At 26.3% G+C, this 24243-nt stretch overlaps 1 protein-coding gene across 1 annotated transcript in view; it reads right to left on the reverse strand.

The window, feature by feature from the left end:
* Positions 1-373: 373 nt before the first annotated feature.
* The window catches only part of Pde9 (phosphodiesterase 9), a 45234-nt gene continuing 21364 nt past the window's right edge, over positions 374-24243 (reverse strand). The window contains exons 4-10 of the mRNA XM_011497645.1: positions 23297-23411; positions 9999-10236; positions 5417-5803; positions 4524-4775; positions 3080-3883; positions 1905-2565; positions 374-980 (exon numbers count right to left, since the gene is read on the reverse strand). Coding sequence (XP_011495947.1) covers positions 592-980; positions 1905-2565; positions 3080-3883; positions 4524-4775; positions 5417-5803; positions 9999-10236; positions 23297-23411 — 2846 coding nt within the window. The 3' untranslated portion in view covers positions 374-591. The remainder of the gene's footprint in view (positions 981-1904; positions 2566-3079; positions 3884-4523; positions 4776-5416; positions 5804-9998; positions 10237-23296; positions 23412-24243) is intronic.

Here is a 24243-nt window from a genome sequence, read left to right on the forward strand (position 1 = left end):
AATATAATTACAATTATAATTGTTATTATAATTTTTATTACAAATTCAATGGTATTATTAGACAACTGATTGGTAAGAAGAGATTAATTAACTTTGGAGTGGTATAGTAATGCCTGTATTAGATAATTGTAGATGAAATCATAATTTATAATGCAATAAATATTTGTGAATTTGTTAAAATAAAATTATGCAAAGTAAAAATTCATGAACAGCGTCATTAATAATTAAGGATTGTTTCATTTGTATAATAATTGTATTAAAATTTTAGCTAAAATTCCAGCTAATGGGAACAAAAATCAGTATCTAGAAAATGACTTATAGATAACGGTAATTTTTCATAACGGGAAAAAGTTCAATGTTAAGAAACAATGTAAAAAGTAAAAACAATATCAATGTGCCATTTCAAAACGAAAATAAAGTGCTAATTGAATTTGAGTAGTTGATGCTTAGTCAGGTTCCTAAACCTTTACAGCAAAATAACCTATCTGATGAATAGTCTAAGATTAATGTCGTCGTTGACTTGATTTAACTGCTCTGATTGCATTATTTAATTTCCCCACGGCTCGGTGATCCTGGTTGCTTCATTAAGGGTTAGGCTTGTTTACGTGGTCGAAAGCTCGCTGTTAGTGATGATATCCAGCTGGTGGTTTGTTGGTCGTGGAGAGAATCGCTATTACTATACTTGGTTCCCCCAGTCTCAATGGTTATACCAGATTTGATGCGAGAGAAAAGACTGGCCGAGGGCTTCTTCGTTTGAGTCGTTGACGAAGAGCTCACTGCATATATGATTACCTGCTTTTTTGATACATGCGCGCTTCCAACTTCTTTATACAACACTGAATCTAAACTTCCAGAGTGTTGCTGGCATTCCTCGGATTTTTTTTGTTCAAGCAAGCAACCCAGAGGTCCCACTTCAGTTTGTTTCATAATCTTTGAAATATCTTCCATGCTCGCTGAGCTTCTGCGAATCTCCACTTTACCTGGGAAAATAAATTTTCTGTAAAATCTATATGTTTTACATGAAATATCACACTAAATATTAATATTTATTGTTATTATATTTGAGGTTTTGGATTTAGACGCCCTGTTCATAATTATTTTGTTATTTTTTATTACTCAGCAAACTATAAAATAAATAAATTTGCAATAGAGATTATCGAAATTTAGATGTCAAATACATTTACAGGTATTAAATTACTGAATATAAATTCACTTAAGTTAATGGTCTGTTTTTCTCAGAAAATTTTTGATAATACCAAGTTTAATTTAATTTATTATTTTTAAAAATAATTTGATTGGATTGTTTATTTTACTTCATTTATATGTACATATAATTTAGCAAAAAATTTTTTGTATTGAATATTTTGTTATTTGACTATTTGATTATTCAATAGTAAATAACAAGTTCTTTATTAACAATTACTTTATTATCAATTATTGAAATAGACAGTATTTATTTAATTGTATGTATTTATTTTTCATTCATATATTTCATTTTGTACAATAATTAATAGTCGATATTGAATATTATTTAAATATCAAACAAATATTGTATTTTTTAATTAAAAAAAAAATCATTTAAAAAATTACAAATTATTTTTAAAATTATTTAAAAATGAACTTTTGTAAGATTTAGATAATTAAACTAATTAATATAAAAATATTAAATATATAAAATATTAAATAAAGGTAAGATAAAAAATTTAACTCAGTTAATAAAAACTTATTTTAACAGTAATTCTTGCATGCATTTGTTATTTATTTTTTATCATTAAATTTTACAAATAAAAATTCATTTAAATATTTCCATTTAAATATTTTTATTGATTGATATTTTGCTATATGTTTTGCTAAGAAATCATTTAGACTAAGGTAAGATTGAAATCCATTAAAAGTATAATTACCTATATTTTCAATTGCATTTGAACTACCAGGATTAATTTGATTAACAAAGATCTTTGGTTTACTTAGATGTACATTAATTTCATTAAAGCTTATCTGTTGCTTGATTGAAGGACTTTGGTTTTTGGAAGAAATATTTTCAACCTGACTCTTACCCTCAGGATTTGAGAAATTGCGACGGTGTTTCGAGTAGAATTTTTTTATATTGGTAGATTCACATTCAGGCGGTAGAGCCTCCAATGAGACAGAGGACCTCTTTTCTTTGGCAAATACCATTCGCCAACTTTTGTTTTTACAGTCTTGTGATCGCCTTATTTTAGGAAGCGTCATAGATCGTTTTTCTATTACATGACTAGGTAATTTTTCAGGAGTTGTTAAATTTGATCCTTGTAGTTCCTTAGGGACTTTTGAGAGGTTGCATTTCTTACATATAGATATAACGTTATTATGTTGTATTGATGGACCAGATATTATTCCGCTGCTGCTACTAGTGATCGATATATCCTTATTTAGAACCTTGACAATAGGAAACTTCCCGGATTTTGTTATCGGTATTTCCTTGGAATCAAAGCTCATACTCAATCGATCCGTCAAATTACGTAAACGCGACAGCAAGGATTTGTGATTATTTGGACTTGGTTTATCGTCACAGCAACATCGGACCTACATGCATCATAATATCAATAATTATTTTAATGTTCATAAATGATACTGTCATTCTTCGCAGTTTTTTAAGTTGAAATTATCTTAAATAATTGGATGTATAATAATCACCTGAAGTGAATAGTTTTATTAAACAAAGAAAGGTAAAATAGTTCAAACAAACATAATAATATAGAATATATTCAATATATAATATGCATTTTATTTAGGAGGGTTTATATAAATTTATTAATATAATATAGATATGTATACTAATATTGTATGAGATTAATTAATTTTTATGTCAAATTATTATTTAATATATATTGTAGTAAAGGAATTTGTTGTTTATAAAATTAGTCGTATTTAAATTAATTTTTTTTTTAATTATTAAAAATACTCATTTTTTTACATTAAATATTAATAATGTCATATCTATAATATGCAGATATGTGGTAATATAGTTTTGGAATAAGTAGGTGTATGGGTTCGTATATTGAAAAAATATGGCTTCAATTAAATAACCATTACGTACAACATCTTTGATGAGGTGTCTAGAGATGATGGACTTAGTTTCGTGACAAGCTCCCTCATTGCTTAGGGTAAGGTTATTAAAGTGGTTATTACGTTGTTGCTGGGTTATATTAAGGATGAGATTACTATTGTCCTCGGCCGTTTTCGTTTCATCGAGCATGATAACTACCCGTTGTTGCTCATCACGCTCGATCTCCCGAATAATCCGCGAACCGTCATTAGAGCGTGTGCTAATCGGTGAGCTTATGTCACTACTGAGGGTATCACCTCGACTACGTTGATTCTCATGTTCACGTTCCTGTATCGCTTTCGCCAAATCGTGATTATAGTGATCTAATGAGGATTTCTCACGGCTGCCCTTGCGACTACCAGGATATGATTTTCGGCCCTGAGTATAGTTTGCATCTACTCTGCTTTCTGTTGATATCTTGAATTTGAGGGTCTTTTCGCTGACTTCGACCTCAGTCGCAGTTTCGGGATCACTACTTTCATGATCAGAAGCCTCTTCGAATGCAAGTTTATACGGTGTTTCGTCCTCGATAGATCGTGATTGCGATTGGAGGGTACCCGTAGAACGCCGTGATCGCATACTATACGAAGAGTTGGATTTGATAACCACACATCCAGTACGGCCGGGAATGACTGAAATATTTGAAGATGCGTCTGAAAGGAGTCCTAACCCAGAGGAACCACTTGGCTCCCCCAGTTCTATTATACTTTTGCGCTGATGCCGCTCATCCTTTGCCGCTTCGTTTAGCCGCCGATAGTAGTCCAAAGCATATCGTACTGGCGCCACTATCAGCTCCTAGAACAATAGGTTGTTTATAAATCACACTTTTCTAGGTTATCCAATTTTATTTTGATTTTTGTAAAGCCCAATTTCATTGCAACTATTTAATTATACTATCTTAAAATAGCTTATTATTTTACACTTTTGTATATTATATATAATTACTAGAATTAAATATTCAAATTAATATTACAAATTATATAAAACGTAAAAATAATTTGATGAATATAACTTATATTGTAGAAGTTTTATTATTAAAATATACAAGTTATAATTTCATTATATACTAAACTATTTTCGTTACTAAAATTTGCAAATATAATTAAGAAAATTAGAGTTGATATTTTTGTGACATAATAAGAGGGCATAAGAATTTTATATTTTAATAACTTAATAACGTTTTATTAATTCTTAACAGTTATACCTTTATATTTTTCAATAATTTTTTTGGTATAAAATTAAATAAAAACATTATATACGTTATTAGAACTCATATTAACTTATTTCAATCCATATTATTATAATAGAAAAATATTTTAAATTAATACGCTATATATATATATATATATATATATATATATAGAGAGAGAGAGAGAGAGAGAGATGTAAGCTATATAAAGTAAGAAAACAAAATAAAATCCTGTTTCCTTTTTACTTGTAGTTCAGGGAATAGCTCGCCGAGGATTTCAAAGAGAGGTAGCAGCACTAGGCCAATGAAGCTACATTGGGATGAGGGTTTAGTCACTTTGTCTCGATCCATAAATGGTGTGACTGGAAGGCCCTCGAGTTTCTCAGCGTCACTTTGCTTGAAGAATTCTTGAAGAAGACTGTCTAGCCAAGGTTCAGCCACGTCCATTGGCCGTGCCTCGTTACTGATATCCGCTACTTTTATCAACACCATTGACAACTGTGTAGATGAGATCTTATGAGAATTTTATTCTTATTAATAAATATATATTAAAATTTACATTTTGAGAAATAATTTTATACGAGGAAATACAAGGTGATATTTACTAAAATAAAATTATACTTATGTGATATTAAAAATAATTTTTAAATTGTGTGTTGGTACTAAAATTTAATTAAATATTGTAGATTAAATATTTCATTTACTACTAGATTAAAATTACAAATTAAAATTATAAAATAAAAAAATTATATTTACAATAATTATAGTATTAATTTATAGTATATAATCATTCTTGTATAGAATAAAGTATTTATATTTGATGTTTTGAGAAATATGGTAAATAAAAATATAAAATATATAAAACATAAAATATTGTCAGATTTTAAAATAGTTTAAAATACATTAGAAATCGATAAATTTAAGAATTATATATTTTTGTATTTCTTCGTTTAAAACAAATAAATATAAGTTACAAATTATTTAAAAAATTTTTTATTAAAAAATAAAGTATAAAATCTATTTATTCGGTATTACAACTATGCATGACAACTACAAATAAATAAATCTATTAGTTGCGAAGAAAGATATTGTTAAGATAAAAAAAGGGCAAAAAAGAGGGACAAGGAAGAAGTACTTACAAGATTAATGTGTGACTTGCTGGTGTAATTGAAATCGGACACAATATCGGTAAACTGGGCGAGTATCTCATTGTGCCTCGCCATGTCAGTAGCGAGTATGCATCGTATAATGCCTTCTCTAATTGTTCTATATGTTGCCAAATCCAGCGATGCCAAAATATTACATTCGGGTGCCTCGAGGACACGAAAGGCCACAGAACAGTGATGATTTTCAAGAGGTGAGATGTCATTATAGCGCAGAGCTAGCTCTGTGCGAGCGTTAATTTGATAGATGTTGTTATAACCTGGGTGATCAAGGTCATGACATATACATGAAACGATCAGTACAAGAACCTCCAAGTCGCCGATTTTTGCCACTAAATTGACGGCCCATACCATTGCGTACATCTGTAATTGTTTACATTTTATGTCTCATCAATTTGCAAAATTATTTATTGTTATTTGATTTTTGCTGTTTGTTTTCTGTGATTTTTCTTAACTTTTAATTTTTACTAATTATTTTACATTTACGAAAAATTCATCTTTATTCATTTAGAATTTTTTATATATTCTATTTATTTATCATTAAATCTTAAATGTACTAGTATATTAGTATATATATCATTATATATATATATATATATATATATATATATATATATATATATATATATATATTATCAAAGCGTTGCACAGGAATAAAATTTATTGTAAAAAAAATAAATAAATTATATATAACATGTTTTTATAAAAAACTATTTATAACATCAATAAATGATAATTAAATAAAAAATATGAAAAAGTATATCCATTAAAATTGACCAACCTCTATATTAATAAAAATAGAAAACAAATAAGTTAATTTTTTAGAAATACTTAAAAAATAATTTTTATTGTTAAATAAAAGTCTTATTTAATTAATTTTACTTGTCATTTTCATTTTAATAGGTAATAAAATTGATTATACTTAAATTGATAATTATACATATTAAAATATAAATAAAAAATATTCAAATATATTTGTTTTTAATAATAAAATACAGTGAATGTATCAGTTATTTTTAACAAGTCCAATATTGTAATTTAAGTAATTTCTTGCAGAATAGATTATGTTTTAAATATAATAAATGAATTAAATATTATTTTGTAGACATTATGGACATAGACATTATTTTCATAATTAGTTTTATTAATTTAAGAATTCATTGTTACTCAATATTTTTCAATTTGAGAAGTGAATCATTAATTTTAAATTAGTGAAATTCTTTTGTAGTAAATCTCCATTAAGCATTTATTACTCTAACTGTTGTCCTCAGTAATTTAGGTTTTTTAATACTATTTAAGTTTTATATTATTCAACGTACAAATGTTGATTATTTATATACAAAGAAATTCATTTCATTAATAATGTTTCTATGTATTGATTTTTATCAATTTATGACAAAAATTTAGAATGAAGAGTCATTAGTTCGTTTGAAGGAAGTTCGGTAAGGTTTTAATTGCTTATTATTTTAAATTGTTATTACATTTATTCATTCGATTTTAATTTAAAATGCTTTATAGTAATTTGATAGTTATTTTAATTGTAATTCTACTTTCAATTATAATAAGCTTACATACTAAGTGCATTTTTCAACTACAAACGTAAACTTAAAGTGATTACACAAGCTTTCACATTCATAAACCAACTATAATTTTATTTCATAATTTTTACTAACTCCCAAAAATATATATAATGTACGATTTTTTCCAAGTATAGAAAGAACTATTAATATTCAAAAGCATATATATAGTTTTTTAAGTTTACTAAAATTATTAATAAATATTAAAATATTTATTTTTAATTATATTCTTTTTTTGATATTTAATTCTATCATTACATTATCAGAAAATTAAAATTGGCATAAAAATAAATTTTAACTGTATATATTAAACAAAAAATTTAATTAATGAAAATGAAATTTATACAAAGTGATTATTAAATATAGCAGCAAGATATTAGTTCTCAGTTACAAAAATACTAGATTGGTGTTTTTCGAAATTATTCTATAAATAATTATGACTTATTTTATCAAAGAATTTTGTTAAAATTGATATTTTAATAATTTATTTTTTATTATTTCAGATATAACTTAGTTGTAGCAACATTGTTCGAGAGTGAAAAGAAAATCTCTCGAATTATATTTACTAGAAAAACCTTCAACAGCTAATAAAAAGGGAATTATCGAACGGATACGAAAAACTAAGAATGTCTCGCCAGTGTTGCATGAGACTCGAAAAGGTTTGTACATCTGTGAACACGTAAACAGCCATTTATTGCCTTTCGTATTAAAGACGTAGTAATTGTTTTGAATGCAATGAAGACCCTTGCGACTTACCATCAAAACTCGGCTAGCTTGTTTACAAGAGTATATTTTGAGGATTAAAATATTTCTAAACAGTTGAATGAAAACATTTCTTAAAATCCGTTGCGACCCGAAACTCGGCACGCGCGAGTCTCGACATTTGCGTCGCACGTGTGCCTTCAATGCCACAAGGGCATACGCATGCATTGTTGTCAAGTACGACAACCGTTGCTGCTTGCATAGGCCAAGCGAAGACGCTTGACCGAAAATCACCCCGACCACGATGAGTCCCGGAGAGGGGCAAATCTTCCACTTCACGCATTGCCGCCAGAGATACCCTTTCGATACTCTCATTGTCTAAGCCTAATTTCTTATGAAGTGGGGAAAGGGTGTGCACATTCATCATGCCTCCGAAAAGCGGCGCGCCCTGATTGGAAAACTAAGACCAGAAGCTCCTTGAGTGGGGACTCATGGCAAGAGGCCTTAAAGATGAGAACAAGACAGCGAAAAGTCGCTGTTCGCGGGTGATTATTGGAATACGCAGTCCGCGTGGGCAGCCAAAGGCCTTTCTTCCGAAAAAAACAAATCACACAGAGTGAGAGTGAGCAGTCTAGGACAAGGTCAAGTAATAGAAATTAATTGTCCACGGAAACCAAGTCAAAAAATTCACTCAACGCAGAAATAAGTGCTAGTACTTCAAGGCAAGAATAGTACTGGTGAGTATAAGAGTCACGCCGCACGCAGTCGTCTTGCTGCGTGCAATTGTATCCACCTTACCTCTGAATCAGAGATTGAATTACGACATCGCTGTAAGTACGTTGATACATATTATCTCTTCAATTATTGTCAGCCTTGCGGCAGAACCGACATAAGACAATCAAGATTATCTCACATTCTCCAATCAGAAGTGTGTAATAATTATTTATCTGTGCAATATTCATCAATTCAACTATCTCAAGGCATCTTGTGTAGTGACACCTCCTATATAAGAAGCCAATCAAGAAATCGTATCTTCATATAAGATTCAAGAAGATTCTACAACATCCATTTGTAAATTGTGTAATAAATTGTATAATAAATATAATTAACCAACTCTCACGACTCTTGTACAGCCCCTACATTTCACTCCTTCCCGAGCGCCTGCTAGGGCGGGCGGCAAACTAAGCTATTGAAGCATTGGCAGTTCGAGCCAAGAATTACATCACTACAATTTTCGAACAAACATAAATAATTGACATCTCGCTTTTTATTAGAAATTTGTTTATCAATTTCTTAATTTAATATTTTTACTTACAGTATTATTTAAAGTTGAAACTATTCGAAATGTATTAATTTCCATTTTATATTGACAAAAATTCAACTAAATTCTTTTTTCAAATAAATTGTATCCAAAAATGGTTAACTGTGTTTATTAATTATTTTATTTAATTTAAATTGTATCATTATCAATATTGATTTTATATCATGTCAAAGAACAAAACCGGAAGAAAATAATTTTGTAAACAAATTTCCTTTTACCAACAATGAAAAATTCATTGCGATTATGAGATATTTTGAGTTGATATTATCCCTTCCATGTGGGCAATAACGTTCATGAATATAAAGCATCAACTTTTTATTATACAATAATCATATCGATAGAATGATTAAATTATAATGTGCACTAAATTTTTGTTTTATTTAAGCAATACTTTCAATTTTATTATTTAGGTTGTATTCAAGTCTAATGTAATCAAATATTTATTGACCCTTTTTTACTCTTTTTATTATAACTATTTCATATTATTTGTGCAATTACGTTATATATCTTTTTGCACTTATATTGAATATAAGTTAATAAAAAACAAGTTTAATATCTTTTTAAGCATTAAATTAATTTGATGTTCTTACGTTAAAACAAATTTATTTAAAAAAAATTAATTTATTTAAAATAAATTTAATAGTCGTGTTATTACTGTAGGATATTTCTAATGATAAATTAATACCTGACATGATTATTTATTTATTGATTGATTATGTATTAATAAAAAAAAAAACAAGTTAACATTGACAATTTTATCTATTTTTTCTAAAAAAAACATAAACTATGGATTGAATTGAATACTATAATATATTTTTATGAAATAGAGTAAATATAAATTTAGAATGAAAATATTTTTTGTGATAAAATAGTATGTTTATTTAATGGCGACAAATAAATTTTGAAATAAAAATAAAAAACTTACATATAGCAGCAAGAATAAAAATGCGATACGTACCATCTGTGCAACGCAGAAGCAATGCCTGAAGTTATGAAAGGGCACTTCGTTATAATTATTGTATACCTCATAGATAAAGTTTCGTAACGTTGATAAGGGTATGTTAAATTTATGTGGCAGTTCAAGTTCCACGAACATAGTTTGGAGCATGAGGAGCAATTCTTCATCTTCCCATTGTCGTGCATCAAAGGCAGGCGAACGCAGCCATTCGCGAACACTCGAAGATACGACGACATCACTGAAACAAGAACCGCAATCCCTTGATTCTCAATAAAGTAGTCAATTTTTTGCTTTTTGTTATCAGCCAACGCCATCTAATGAGCATCACCAATCCATATACCCTATTAAAAACAGTATTAAATTAAAAATGTCAAGAAAGTAATTTCCCACTAATTCGTATCCTTTTCATAACGAAATTAGTACTTTACGTAGACAATAAAAAAAATAGCATTGAAGCAATGAAAACTTACAGTCGTTTGGGTATGTCTCAAAGATTTTGTTTTGTAAGTAACTACTTTTATTTGATTTATAATTACAATAAAATCAAAGTAATCACTGAGTATTATATAACTGGATTCACTGAAAACTAAGGGGTGGAGAAAAATTAGAGTTTATATTAATTTATTATTTCTATGTGCAAATTTATTGTTCAGTTAACTCAGGCCCTTCCTCTAACCTACGGTGTGTACGGATTATAAATAAACCCACTGATATAAGAATACACATTCATTATAAAGCATATTGGGTTATTTAGAAGTAACAAATTTTCTTTATTTTTATTAAATAAAGGTTTTTTATAAAACTTAAAATGATAACTTTTTATTAGTAAATCGAATCTTTTATTAGTAACGTAAATTTATTATCAATATTGACTGTTTAATTTTATTTTAATTTCAATGAAATCAACAAGTTTGAAAAATTGAAGATTGATTTTATTTTTCAATAATATCAAATGATTCTTTGTTTTTCAAAAAATAAATTTTTAAAATTTACGAATTCTAAAAATTTGAAAAATATAGAAAAATAAAGTTTGTATAAGCAATGAGAACAATTTTACTTTATAAAATTAGTTTTTTTAAAATAGTTATTAAAATATTTTTAAAAATTGAATCCATTTAAAAATGATTATTTAAATGACATTATAATTTTAATTGTTAAATTATATAAAAATTTTAATATAACATTTGTACTATTATAGAAACTACCAAATTATTCATGTTTCTTAAATGAACATAATATTATATTATTTAATTTTTATTTACATTTAAATATTTATTAAAATTTCTAATTATTAACGAAATATTTATCTATTAAACTGTTTTAAAAATTCTATTTGTCATCTGCATAATTAAAAATATTTGCCCATTTTTTGTTTGTATAGTTTGATTATTAAATATTATAAAAATAATACAAATAAAGAAAAAACATTTAAAATTTAAGTTATATTTTTAATTTTTTCGTTAAACTTTTACATTGTAATTGTTTAGAAAAATTGTTAAAAGATTGATTTTTTAACGTACAAATTTTTGATTATACACTATGTAATAAACAAATAAATTTAATTGATTTATGATATATTATGATATATGATATTTATTATTATGATATATGATATTTATTATTATGATATAACAATATAATATAATACATAGCTGTTCGGAATTGAATTCTTTATCAAGCCCTTAGGCTCTCGGGAATGTATAAGTTTTCGAGCTCACGAATTTCATAAACATTTGATTCCCGGAATTCTCGAAACTTCTAAAGCTTTATTCTTGAACTTCCTACAATGTTTATCTGGTCTCCGCATAGCAATGTCGGTTGGAATTCTCCTACCTTCTAAAGCCGTGGTTCTCAGAATTTTCGAAACTTCTAAAGCATTAGACTCGAACGTTCTGCAATGTTGTCCGCAACACCTATGCATTGTTGTCAGCCAAGTAAGCTGCCGCGTAAATTTTTAAGACAAGCACATGACGAGACGGCGCTTATAGTTTCTCCGCCAGGTAGCCAGTCAGTCATGCTACTCAGTCAACTAGCTATTCGCCATACACTCTCAAGGTACGACCACCGAAGAAGGAAGACGCATCTATTCTCCTGTGCTGCAAAATAAAGGAGCTGACACTCTCCCTTTCAAATCAAGCATGTGCTAGACTATAACTACGGAGAATCCGAAATAGTGAAACTAATCAACTACACGGAGCATCCGGGATGGTGGAGGTTCGACAGAGAACAGATCAAGGCTACGTTTTCTCTGTGAGTAAACCAAGTCGAAGGTATAAATCATCACTAATACTTACAAGATAAGCATGATACTATCATATTCATCAATCAGATTCAGTTCAAACAACTGAATCAGCATGATTGAACATAGTATATACCCTTCCATCACATAAATCCAACACAACAATAATGTAATTGTGAATAAACTTTAATAAACCATATTAAAGAAAGAAGCGCACACTGTAAACCCCTTCCACTTGATTTCTTCCCAAGCATCCACAAGGGCAGGCGACAAATCATAATTATCTATCGAACTTGGCAGTTCGAGTTACAAAATCACACACTTTCAAACATTTAATCCTTCGAGCCGGATCAGTGCAATTTTCGAACAGCTTTACAATAAAATATAAGAAAGAAGCATATTAAGAAAAATCTTGTAGTATACCTAAGGCAATCGTTATTATATATAATTACTATATAATTAAATTAGGTTTATACAGTTAATTTCCCAAATGCATTTAATGTATATAAATAACATTATTCTTTCTGTAAATGTATGTTGTACCTATACTACATACTAAAATAAGGTATATTAGTCTAATTTTAACTTTTGTATCAATTACTATTGCATTTTCGAAATAGATTTTTATTTTTCTTATTATTTTAATAAATTTGTGCTTTTTTATTCGAATAGTCTGCGTTATAAAATTGTACTGAATTTTTTATTGGTATCAATACGCGTCATTATCTCTTATTAAATTAAATTAATTTTCATCTGAAACCTTATATATTTTTATTAGACAATATTATTGCTAAATTTATTATACAATAAGTGAAATTTTTATTCTAATAGCAATTATGTAATTTTAGTTCGTTGTGTATTAGGTTTATTTACTGTTTAGGCCTTCAGATTCAGTTTTATTAATATTTCTATTATAGAGTAATAGCTTGTTGCTTCTACTCATAATTGATTGATATAAAATTTCGAATAAGTTTAATTTAAACTTTTGTTTGTATAATCTGTTTATTAATTTTATTCATATCCCGGTTATTGCCTTTTCCGAAGTGTACCTTTTAACTCCTTTATTATTGATATTTATGTATAAACTATATTTACTATACATTTCTGTTTCTGTGTAATTGGCAAACTTTTTATTATTTTGTATTATTTCTTTATGTTAATTAAATAGTTCGTTTTTTAAATATTATGTTTTTATTGTAATAAACTTTTTTTCTATGATAGTAAATTATATATTTGTGTTTTTATTGATCTTGTCTCCTATTTATTGAATAATTTATGGATTTCGATATCATTCAGTAAATTTAAAATTAGTTTTTCTTGTTATATAACGTGCCTTTTTCACAAAATATTTATTTCTGACAAAATTTGTATTATGTATAATTATAATAATCGTTAATACAATTTTAAAATAACAAATTGGATTTTTTTAAATAGTTTTTTCATTGCCTGCAAGAATATTAATAAAAATATAATTTATATTAGTATAATATATATAGTTTAAAATTATATAGGCGTTAATGCAGTCAAATTTAATATTAAGGTGAAAATATTTTCACGTTTAAAACTCAAGAACATCGTTATGCAAATTCAAATACATAATTAAATATATAAATAATTCATAATTTAAATTCATTGGCCTCTGAATTGTCTAAACTCATTCGTAATTATATCGTAGAAATGAAAGCAAATAAATATCGGGACTTTCGCTGGTCTCGCTTCTCAGCATTAATAGATATCTTGTTTATGATTACATAACATAATTAAAACGATACATTGAATGAAATATCTTCATATGATAGGCAAATAATGTTATTTGATTCTAGAAGCAAAAAATAATGATAGATCATACAAAAGGGTTATGGATTTTTTAAGCTATATGAGAATTTATAAACGCAGTTTATAAAGAGTGATCGTATGTTTTTTATTTAATTATCATAAATAAATTTTACTAATTGAATATATATTAATTCAAAAATAATTTGACTCATACATTTGCAGATATGTTAGATAATTTATTATTAATATTTTCCAATCTCTAATTTATTCATTAACAAAAAATTACTTGACAACAAATATAAATAACTAAATAATTAGATAAAAGATGATTAATAACTATAATAAGAGTTACATCTTTATTAAAATTTAAAATTTGTACTCACTGTTCTTTTTGGATTTATAGATATTGTTTGCATTAATTATCTATTGATATTTCATAATTTTTTATAATCCAGATAAATAATTGCAGAAAAAAATTAATTTTTTATATAATCTAATTAAGCTCAACTAATATATCAAATTAACTTATTGAATTCATACAAGTATTTGTAATTGTTGTTCTTATCTTAGTAAATAACAGTTAAAGTAAATATTACTTATTTTAAACTACTTACGCTAATATGATAATACTAGATAAAGTCATATAAAATTCTCGGTAATGAATTGTAGTAAATGCAATTGTTCGAAATAATAGTAATAGAATTTCTTATAAAATATTATTGAATGAATGTATATAATGTAAATTCTATCTATAATTAGAAATATTTACAGAATTAACTTTTAATACAAGTATGAAGTAACAATAATTATAAAATACAATATTTAATGCCAGGATTAAGAAATTGAAATGTTATATCTGTATAAACAACGAAAATATTAATGTTTATTATGAGTAAATTTATAAAATTAATTAGATAAATAACAAAAAATATAAAAGAATTAATATAATTAACAGAAAAGAATCAGTATTGTAAGAGAATATGTTAATTTTACTTTAATTTGTTTATTTTATCTAATTTTAAAGTGTTACTTATTACTTAGATCACTTTTTTAATAAATTTTTATTTATATTCTTATGTCAAATTTTATTTATATTCTTATATATACATTGGGGTATTAAGTAAACATATGGCGAATTATTTCTAACCTACAGATTTTATATTCCATTTTACATTTACATTTTAAAACTGAAAAATAAAGTAGAAGTAAGATTATTTGTTGTAATAGCCTGAGCTTTATATACGATTACCTTATATTCATCTTTTTCTATTTTTTTTTGCCACATTTCCATTTTGATTCTTCGTAATCTTTTTTCAATCAGGAAATAAGTGAAAAAAAGCAGATTAAATTATTTACTACATGAGACATAACGGAAATAGTGTGCACTTTTTACATCAATTTCATGGATTGCTTTTGAATTATAATTCACTTTATTCTATAATAATTATAGATGTTTATTTTTTGCAAAAAAATTTACTACTATAGTTTTCTTACAACGGCAACTTATAATAAACTTATTATGTCAGAAATAATATAATAATCTGGATTAACTCTTGATCATCTTAACAGGTTTTAATTTTTTGATAAATAACTTGATAAATACATTGAAAGCAAATAAAATGTACACTTTATTTATTTTTGCTAGAATTATATTACCAGTCGATATTTTAAAAATTTTCCATACAATAGTTTAAAGAATTATGATGAAGTTTCTTTTAAATGATAGCCTGTTGTAATTATGTTTGCAACATTTTTAGAATCAAATTCTATTTTGGATTAAAGTTGTATTACATATTAATTGTCATCATACTATAAAACTTCTACATTTAAATATGAAATTTCAATACATTTCAGTGAAAAAACAATCATAATAATTATTTAATAAAATCAATATTATCTCGTCGTATTTAAAATGTTTTGCAATCTTTTGTAACTCAAATAATTATGTTATTGTGATAATATGGAAAATACTACGTTCTCTTCAATTAAGCGTTAATTAAATATATATTGCAATAGCTTTTAACTGGAAATATTTTTTTAATTGTTTCCTAATTGGGAAAAAAGTTTTAGGTGCAAAATCAATGAGATATTTAAGTTTTCTGTGAAATATTATTTTATTAAATAACTTTATACGATGATTTTATGACATTAGAAATATTAATTTATTTTAAAGTATAAATATAATTTAAATTTTAAGTATTATTTTAAAATTCATCATACAATAAATACCTTTTTATATTTATTTTATTTTATTGTATACATTTTATTCAGTAATCTCTTCTAAAATTTATTTATTTCAAATTTATGCTATGGATTGTAATTCTTAATACAAATACTGTTATTGGATAAATTTTTGCGTAATTTAACATAATTTTTAATTATTTCAATACCATTAAATGCTGAATATTTAGCATATATCAAAGTGGAATTTAATACTTGTTATTATATTATACAACGTAAGTTATGTTGTATGCAAGTAATATAGATATATATAAATCTTTCAACAAAAATGAATTGAATAAATTCGAACTATTTCAGTGTGTATATAAAATAGGGGCTGTGAGTCCGAGATCTCAGATGATGCAAATATTTTGAGCTGTGCTATCAATAAATAATAAGAGCTTTAATGTTCTTACTTCTATAAGTTCAGTGATATACCGAGATATGCAACTATACAATATGGTTGAATATACATTGAATAAAATTATGCATTCAATTTTTTATACGTCATTCAATATATCTTTGTAAAATGAACTATTTAAAATTCTGACCTACTTCTAAATTTTCTGCAGCAGATCGCGTATGCGAAGGAAAATGTACTGTCTCCGCTGAATATTAACGAATCCTATATAATTTGATTACCATTTTTCTCGATATCTATAGTTATTAAATAAGTTATTAAATAAATAAATAGTTATTAAATTAGTTATTAAATAAATAATCCCATAAGTTTATAATATTATTTGTAATAATTTCTTTATTATTGTTACATAAAAATTTAAGGGCATGATATTATAAAATAGATTTAATACAATATAAAAAATTTTAATTTAAATTATTTTAATTTATTCATTTATATTATTGTTATTATATTCTAATTATTAAAATAATTGATGTACTTTCATGAATAAAATCTAAGTTCCTTGTAATGAACTTTTATCCAATCCTGAGCTTTTTAGACTAAAGAAATCAGAATGATGCTAAACTATTAGTTATGTCATTATAATCAAGAATAATACTCACGGTAACGACAGTAATTGATTGAATGAAATGAAATGAAGAAATATTAACTTACAGGAAATTCTCGTCTAGTCGTACAATATCTACATAAATATTATTACATTGCAAAGCTTGAATATTTTGTTAGTCAAATTTAGAAAAAACGCTCATTGCAAATATTTGATAGCGATATCGTTAAAATGTCATTAACGAAACTATAAACCAATTATTTTTATGAGATACCATTTGATAGAAATTCCCAATAATGTGTATGTTAAAATTCAAACAAATTGTTATTTGTTTTACAGACGAAATATGTAATTCTTTAATTAGTAAAACCAATAAAAAATTTTTCAAGAAAATTTTAGTTATATTTTTAATTTATTGTTTTAAAACAATGTAACTATAATGAATATCTAATAAAGTATTCAGATGGTGAAATATATATATTTTGAATAATTTTATTTGATTTCATGTTATATATATTTATTAGATATATTTGAATATTTATGTTCAAAGAGAAAATAGAATTTATTTTATTTTTAATTAAATAAGACTCCTAATTTCATTAAAATTTTGATACAACATATTTTATCCAATAACAGTACATTACAAAAATTAGAGTTTATTTTTTTTCAAGCGTTTATGAAGAACAATATTAAAATTAGTTAAAAAAACTTATTTTTAAATAAATTATAAATAAATTATATTTAACTTTTCTATGAATTTTAAGCTGTCAAGAAAATATTTAGAAAGTATAAAGTTATAGTTTAATTTCTCGTTTTCCTAGTCTCCATCGAAAAAAAGTGTAAAAAAATTAAATCGAGTTTTTATATACACAAATTCATTTAATCAAATCATAAATATTTCATAAAATAAATCTTTATTCGAAAGGTACAACATCTAATAGTTACAAATGGTTTTTTGTAATTTACATATTTATAAATATTATACAATTTATATACTTACATAAAAATATTAATCTGTTTTTTTTAAATATATATTTCTATGCTAAATTCTATGGCTTACACGAAGAAGAATAATTTATTGTCAATAATTTATTGTCCATAATGTATTTAGTTTATTATTATAATTTATTAAATTTATTTAAGCACTCCTCGTAGTTATAACTTAGCAGTCACTCAGTACACAGTGTCGGTTATTCCTCCGAGTCAGTTACTCGTCCTAGCCAGTCCTCCACGCCCTAGCCACGCCATCAAACGTAGTCTACAGCGGAGAGAAAGTCACGCAACATACGCTCTCTCAGCGCAGCCATTGCAAAGAATATACGTTCAATTCTCCAGTGTGCAACGGTTAACAACCATTCAAAGGCTAACCGTAGTACTAGGAAATAGTTGATTACACAAAGCATGGTATCGGACCCTCCTTTATACGAAGGTATACCAGGAGTCTTTATTGAGAATATCCTTCATGAGTATGGTTGACTCACCCTACTAATCCTTGCTATGTTAGCACAGACCATTCGTAATTCCATAATCCCTTTATAAGTATGGTTGGCTCTCCCTACTAATCTTTACAACGTTAGCACAGACCACAAATAATTCCATACCCCCTTTATGAGTATGGTCGGCTCACCCTGATAACCTTTACAACTTTAACAAAAACCTCAACCAAGCCATATTCCCCTTCAAGGAATATACAAAATCCATATCTGATCCCCATTACGTCATCGACAACATCGTCACCATCACCAAGGAGCAACTACATCATTGTGATCGAACAGAATACACTCTCTACCACGAGAAGTGAATACAATAGTGTAATTGTCAATAAAACCAAAGAAACGATGTCCTAAAGAAGTTTGCGCACACTGTACATATTTACAGCACTTTCACTTATGTCCTTTCCTAAGCTACGTTAAAGCGGGCGACAAATAAACTGAACTATTTAACTTGGCAGTTCGAGCCAGAAAACTAAATACATTTGATCCTTCGAATAAATCGGATCAAATAAACAACACTTTTTCGAACAAATGCAGTAATGTAAAATATACTTTATTCTAATTACTAATTTTTAATTAAAACTATAGTTGTACCTTGTGGAGTTTAATTATGAAATTTGTAAAATAAGAATAGTAAAATGATATCGAAACTAAAACTAAATTCATTTTTTTAAATATTCAGTAAAAATATCAACACTGTTGCAAATCACGTTTAAGTTCTCTTCTATAAATTGGTCTTTTTAAGTACAATTTGTTTTTAATCTCTATTGCATAACTCCATTCTCAATAATTATCATAACGGGATCATAACGTGATATCAGAAGAAAGAAAAATAGATATATAAAAGCGGAATATAAGTTAAATGCTTTGTAAGTATTGTAGTTGATATTGTGATATACAATGGTTATAATTCATTCAAATACATAAACTACAAAGGACATAAATTTTTTATTGATTTAGAAAATCGGAACCATAATATTTTCTAACTTATTAGTATAGAATAATTGAACTGATGTATACACGTGCAAAAGTCAAATCATTTTCATTGTCTTTATATTATCTTACAGATTTATATGAATATTTAAAAGCGGCACAATTTAATGACCTACGTTGGTTCGGTTCCACTAACACATAATATAACAAACAATTCACATATGCATAAGTGCTGTTGTTATTGTTTCGATATCAATGTTAAATGAAACGAGTAATGTAAATAATTAGATATTTTTATTCTTCTGAATGTTCAAAAATTTCAACAATTACCTTTGAATTTTATCTCGAACGCAATATTGTATGTATTATTAATAATCCTTAATTATTAATAGACAGATGTATCATTTGTTTTCAAATTTGGTTTTGTATAGATTTCAAGATAAGGATTAAGATATTACAAGTGACTGAATACAAATAATTATACTAGTTTATGAATCTAAAATCTTATAGTCTAGTTTAAAAGTTAGAAGGTATAAATATTTTAGATTTCAATAAATTAATTTGTTTCAATTTGAACGAGATTGCTACGAATTGAAATGCAGGTTATTATTTATTCTTTTAATAGATTTAATATTGATAATAACTCAGTTAATGTAGTTGAGATGATGAAATTGTCTTAAGAAATAGTGTTTAAATTATTATTATAAAGAACTTGAAGCTTTGTAATCTATTTATACTCTAATTTTATGATAAATTCAATGTTAAAAAAGAAAATAAAAAAGTCTTATATGAAAAGTCTTAAACAAATAACAGTAGATATTAGGTATTAAAATATTATTAAATTGCTTCTATGTAGTATTTAGTAAATTATTATAGTTTATTAAACATTGTTTAATATTATTTAAAATTTCTTTATTTGATAGTAGAGTAAATTTACTTTCCTTCTCTTTTTTAATATATCATTCAAGAGTTTTATTTAATAGTGATATCAGGTATAAATATTGATATCATTTGAACTCTGCTCAAGAACCTAATAAATAATTTAGAATATTCCTAATTACTTGTAATTGTTGAGTTTTAGCTTCATAAATTTGAATACCATCAAATATTTAAGCAATGTTCGGATGTTTCAATGTTTCAATGTTGAAGGATTGCTGGCAAGTGGAAAGGGATGGGGCATTTATTGAATATTTAACACATAGTATATCTTGGTATTATTCCTCTTTATTTATTTATAAACTACACAATAAATACGATTCTAAGATAGTATTGAGAATCTATGAGTTCCTTAGTGGTTTTCACGCGGAGATAGCGTTCACTGCAAGTCGAGGTTGAAGGTTGTAAAGCTCCGAGTCCTCTTGCTGAAGCGCGCTTTGTGAAAATTACTACACTCCTTGTATAGTACTACGTACGACTTTTAATCCTGAGTACAGCTTCGATCGCAGTAACGTCTTAGTTCTTGAATCCAGAGAATAGCCTGCTAATGTCTTAGCTGCATGTGTAACGAGTGCGTAGGTGGTGCGCTTCTTATTTAATATTCACTCTTGAAATGCAATCAGCACTCTTAACTGTTTAACTATGGCTCACTTAAATTAGTTAGAAATTATTTGGCTTCACTGTTGGCTTACGATCTTATCATGTGTATTTAGTACAACTGATTGACTGGTATATGGCGGAGTTTTGTGATTGTGTGAGTAATAACTGATAACTGATTGATGGAGAAAAATACAATGAGCACAGGAGCGTGGCAAGTTGCTCTTCAATATTCGCGTGGCAGCTTACTCAGAAACCAAGCTCTAGAATATTCGAGAAGTCCAGAAGGCTTGGACGGTTCGAGATTTTTCAATCGACGATGTTACGCGGAAATATTCTAGGACATTAGAAAATAAGGCGTAGAATATGTGAGAATTCGCCCAATCAATATTTACAAACATAAGCGTTAGAAGGCTTATACTTTTCCCATTTTTAAATTCTTGGAAATTGCTCCAATCCCGAACAAATACATTGATATCATCATTAAATCTTGATATTTTTCATAAAATTCGCGACGAACAAATATCGTGAAAAATATTTAAATAGTATAAATTAATTATATAGTTAATTACATGAATTTAACAGAATAAATATTTGATTATAACTATTTTTTCTCTAAACTAAATTTTTGTGTGTGATATATATCTATTAGATCGTTACAATATAATCGATTATTTCGATACTTATTAAATGCATAATGAATCAATAATGAAAAAAGACACTTCGTGGATTCAATTGAATATCCGATCATTAAACGAATTTAATTTTTTGCAATTTTCTATTGCATATATTTGCAGTTTGATAAAAATAGGTAGCGTCAATACTTTATTGTTAACTGTTACATATCATGTTCCACTTCTGAGTGATGTAATTAGTAAGCGATGCCTTAGTGGGATCTGTGTATTTTGCTAAAAGTAAGTGGGACATGAACTTTCTACAATTGTTTTGGCAGATATTGGAAACTGCATAATAGTTTTTCACATCTTAGATTAGGACATAGTGTAAAGAAATTCTATATTAATTATTGGTATTTCTAAATCGATTGTTGCCGAATTGTTCTATAACGCTATATTTATGTTCAAGTGTTAATGTAAGTTTTGTTATGAGTGAAATGAAATCAATTATAACCTGTATCGAAAATGAAACAAACAGATTTTGATAATGTTGTTAACAAAAACAGATTAATTTTTCAAATTATTAAGTTCGGTCATTTTATTTATTGGTTTCAAGTATTTTGGTAACAAAAACATTCATATGTTAATTGTGGCAGTCTCATACCCTTGTATTAAGCGTCTCATTTTTAATAATGTATCCATTCCAAATTCCTTTGTATCTATTTTCATTCAATAGATTGCATACTATAATTATCTTCTTTATCATATTTCGAGTTGAATTGTTAAATCATGTCTTAGTATGTAATTTCATTGTTCATTATTCATAGAATTATAGATTGTTTTGTATTAATAGAATTATAAATGGATTTGCCGGAGTCAAACGAAATAAGCGTATCGATGGAATATCAACAATATTCTCAATATTGCGAAAGGCTATTCAATCAAACGTTTTGTTCAATTATTGTTGATTAAATGAGCCTTAATGATTATCAAATTATTATTCATTTAAAGAATAATAAAAGTAGTAAATACACCGTTAAAAATTATCGAGTCAATAAATGAAATGAATAAATTATCCTAAATCAAAACATTTAGAACAATCTTAATTAAATAAGTAATAAAATAGAAATTAAACAGATGGAAGTTATTTTAAATAGTTCATTTCTTATTTTTTTCTTAAGATTGATGTTACGGATACTATTTTTATTTTGAAATTATTTAATATTATATTTATAATATAATAGATAAATTTTGAGTAAAACATTAGCAATCTATTAGTGTAATAAAAATTGCATATTAAAATTAATTTATAACTAGCATGATGTATGATACATAAAATAGTATTCTAATTCGTATTATATTTACTTCTATTGTATATTTTTATTTGATTTTTTTTAACGATCTTTACAAATTTTATTATATCAAAAAGCAGATACAAAAATAAAAAATTTCAATAGTTACATAATAAATATATAACATAAAAAATATAAATAAAAAATTTTTAAATTATGATCGGACTCACCAAATATTCAAAAATCTTTCTCGCACTTTACGTTTGATACTATCACTTTTACGTCGATATTGCAATTTACGACATGCCTCGGACGATATTGGCTCTGGAAGTTGCTTGTAGAAACCTATGAAATAATATTAGAAAATCGTTATATCATATGGCATTTATATAAAGTAAATGAGCGGTAATTGCTATATCACAAGGCATATTTTATATTAGTATTCTTGTCTTTAAAGTAATACTTTCTAACTACTAAGTATTTCTTGTTATACGTTTAAATGAAAAATTATTTGATTTCATATAGATTTCATATAGTTGAAACTAGAGTTAGAAATCAAAAATTTTTTGTTAATAATGATCACAACTTTAGAAAAGTACGTGGTATGAAATAATAAATGTTTAATAAAGTTCCGTGTCGAATTTTCAAGGTTAGTTCACAGATAAATGCAAGAACGTATCACAAAATCTAAAATGTCAATATTCAACTTTAATTATTCAGAAATTAATTGATTACTTATGTTTGGTATTGTTCGGAAAATAATTCCATAATCTGACTCGTCAGCCAAACGTGTAAAAATCAACTTAGAACAAAAAACCCACTAAATGTTGTTTGGGGTTGCCGGGCAAGTAAAGGGTTAATGCATTGATTCAATAATTAACACATATCTTTATTATTGCTGTTTGATTCATTTATTTTACTTTATTTCCAATGGGAATTATTAACCTTGGTTAACTTACAAATGATATTTATATTTCTTAATAATCTTGTGGTGTTGATATATCTATTCATTGGATAATTAGAGGATAATCAATTTCTTATTCTCTGCATGTCACTGGTGAGATTATGATTTACTGTAACAAGAAGTAGGTTATAATCTATTGAATATTATCACTAAGAGGTTATGGTGATTGTAGTGCTCTGATCGAACACTGGAATGCTATTGTGTTTATCTTAA

The sequence above is a fragment of the Ceratosolen solmsi genome, unplaced genomic scaffold (assembly GCF_000503995.2).
Source record: "Ceratosolen solmsi marchali unplaced genomic scaffold, CerSol_1.0 scaffold47, whole genome shotgun sequence".
NCBI lineage: Eukaryota > Metazoa > Arthropoda > Insecta > Hymenoptera > Agaonidae > Ceratosolen > Ceratosolen solmsi.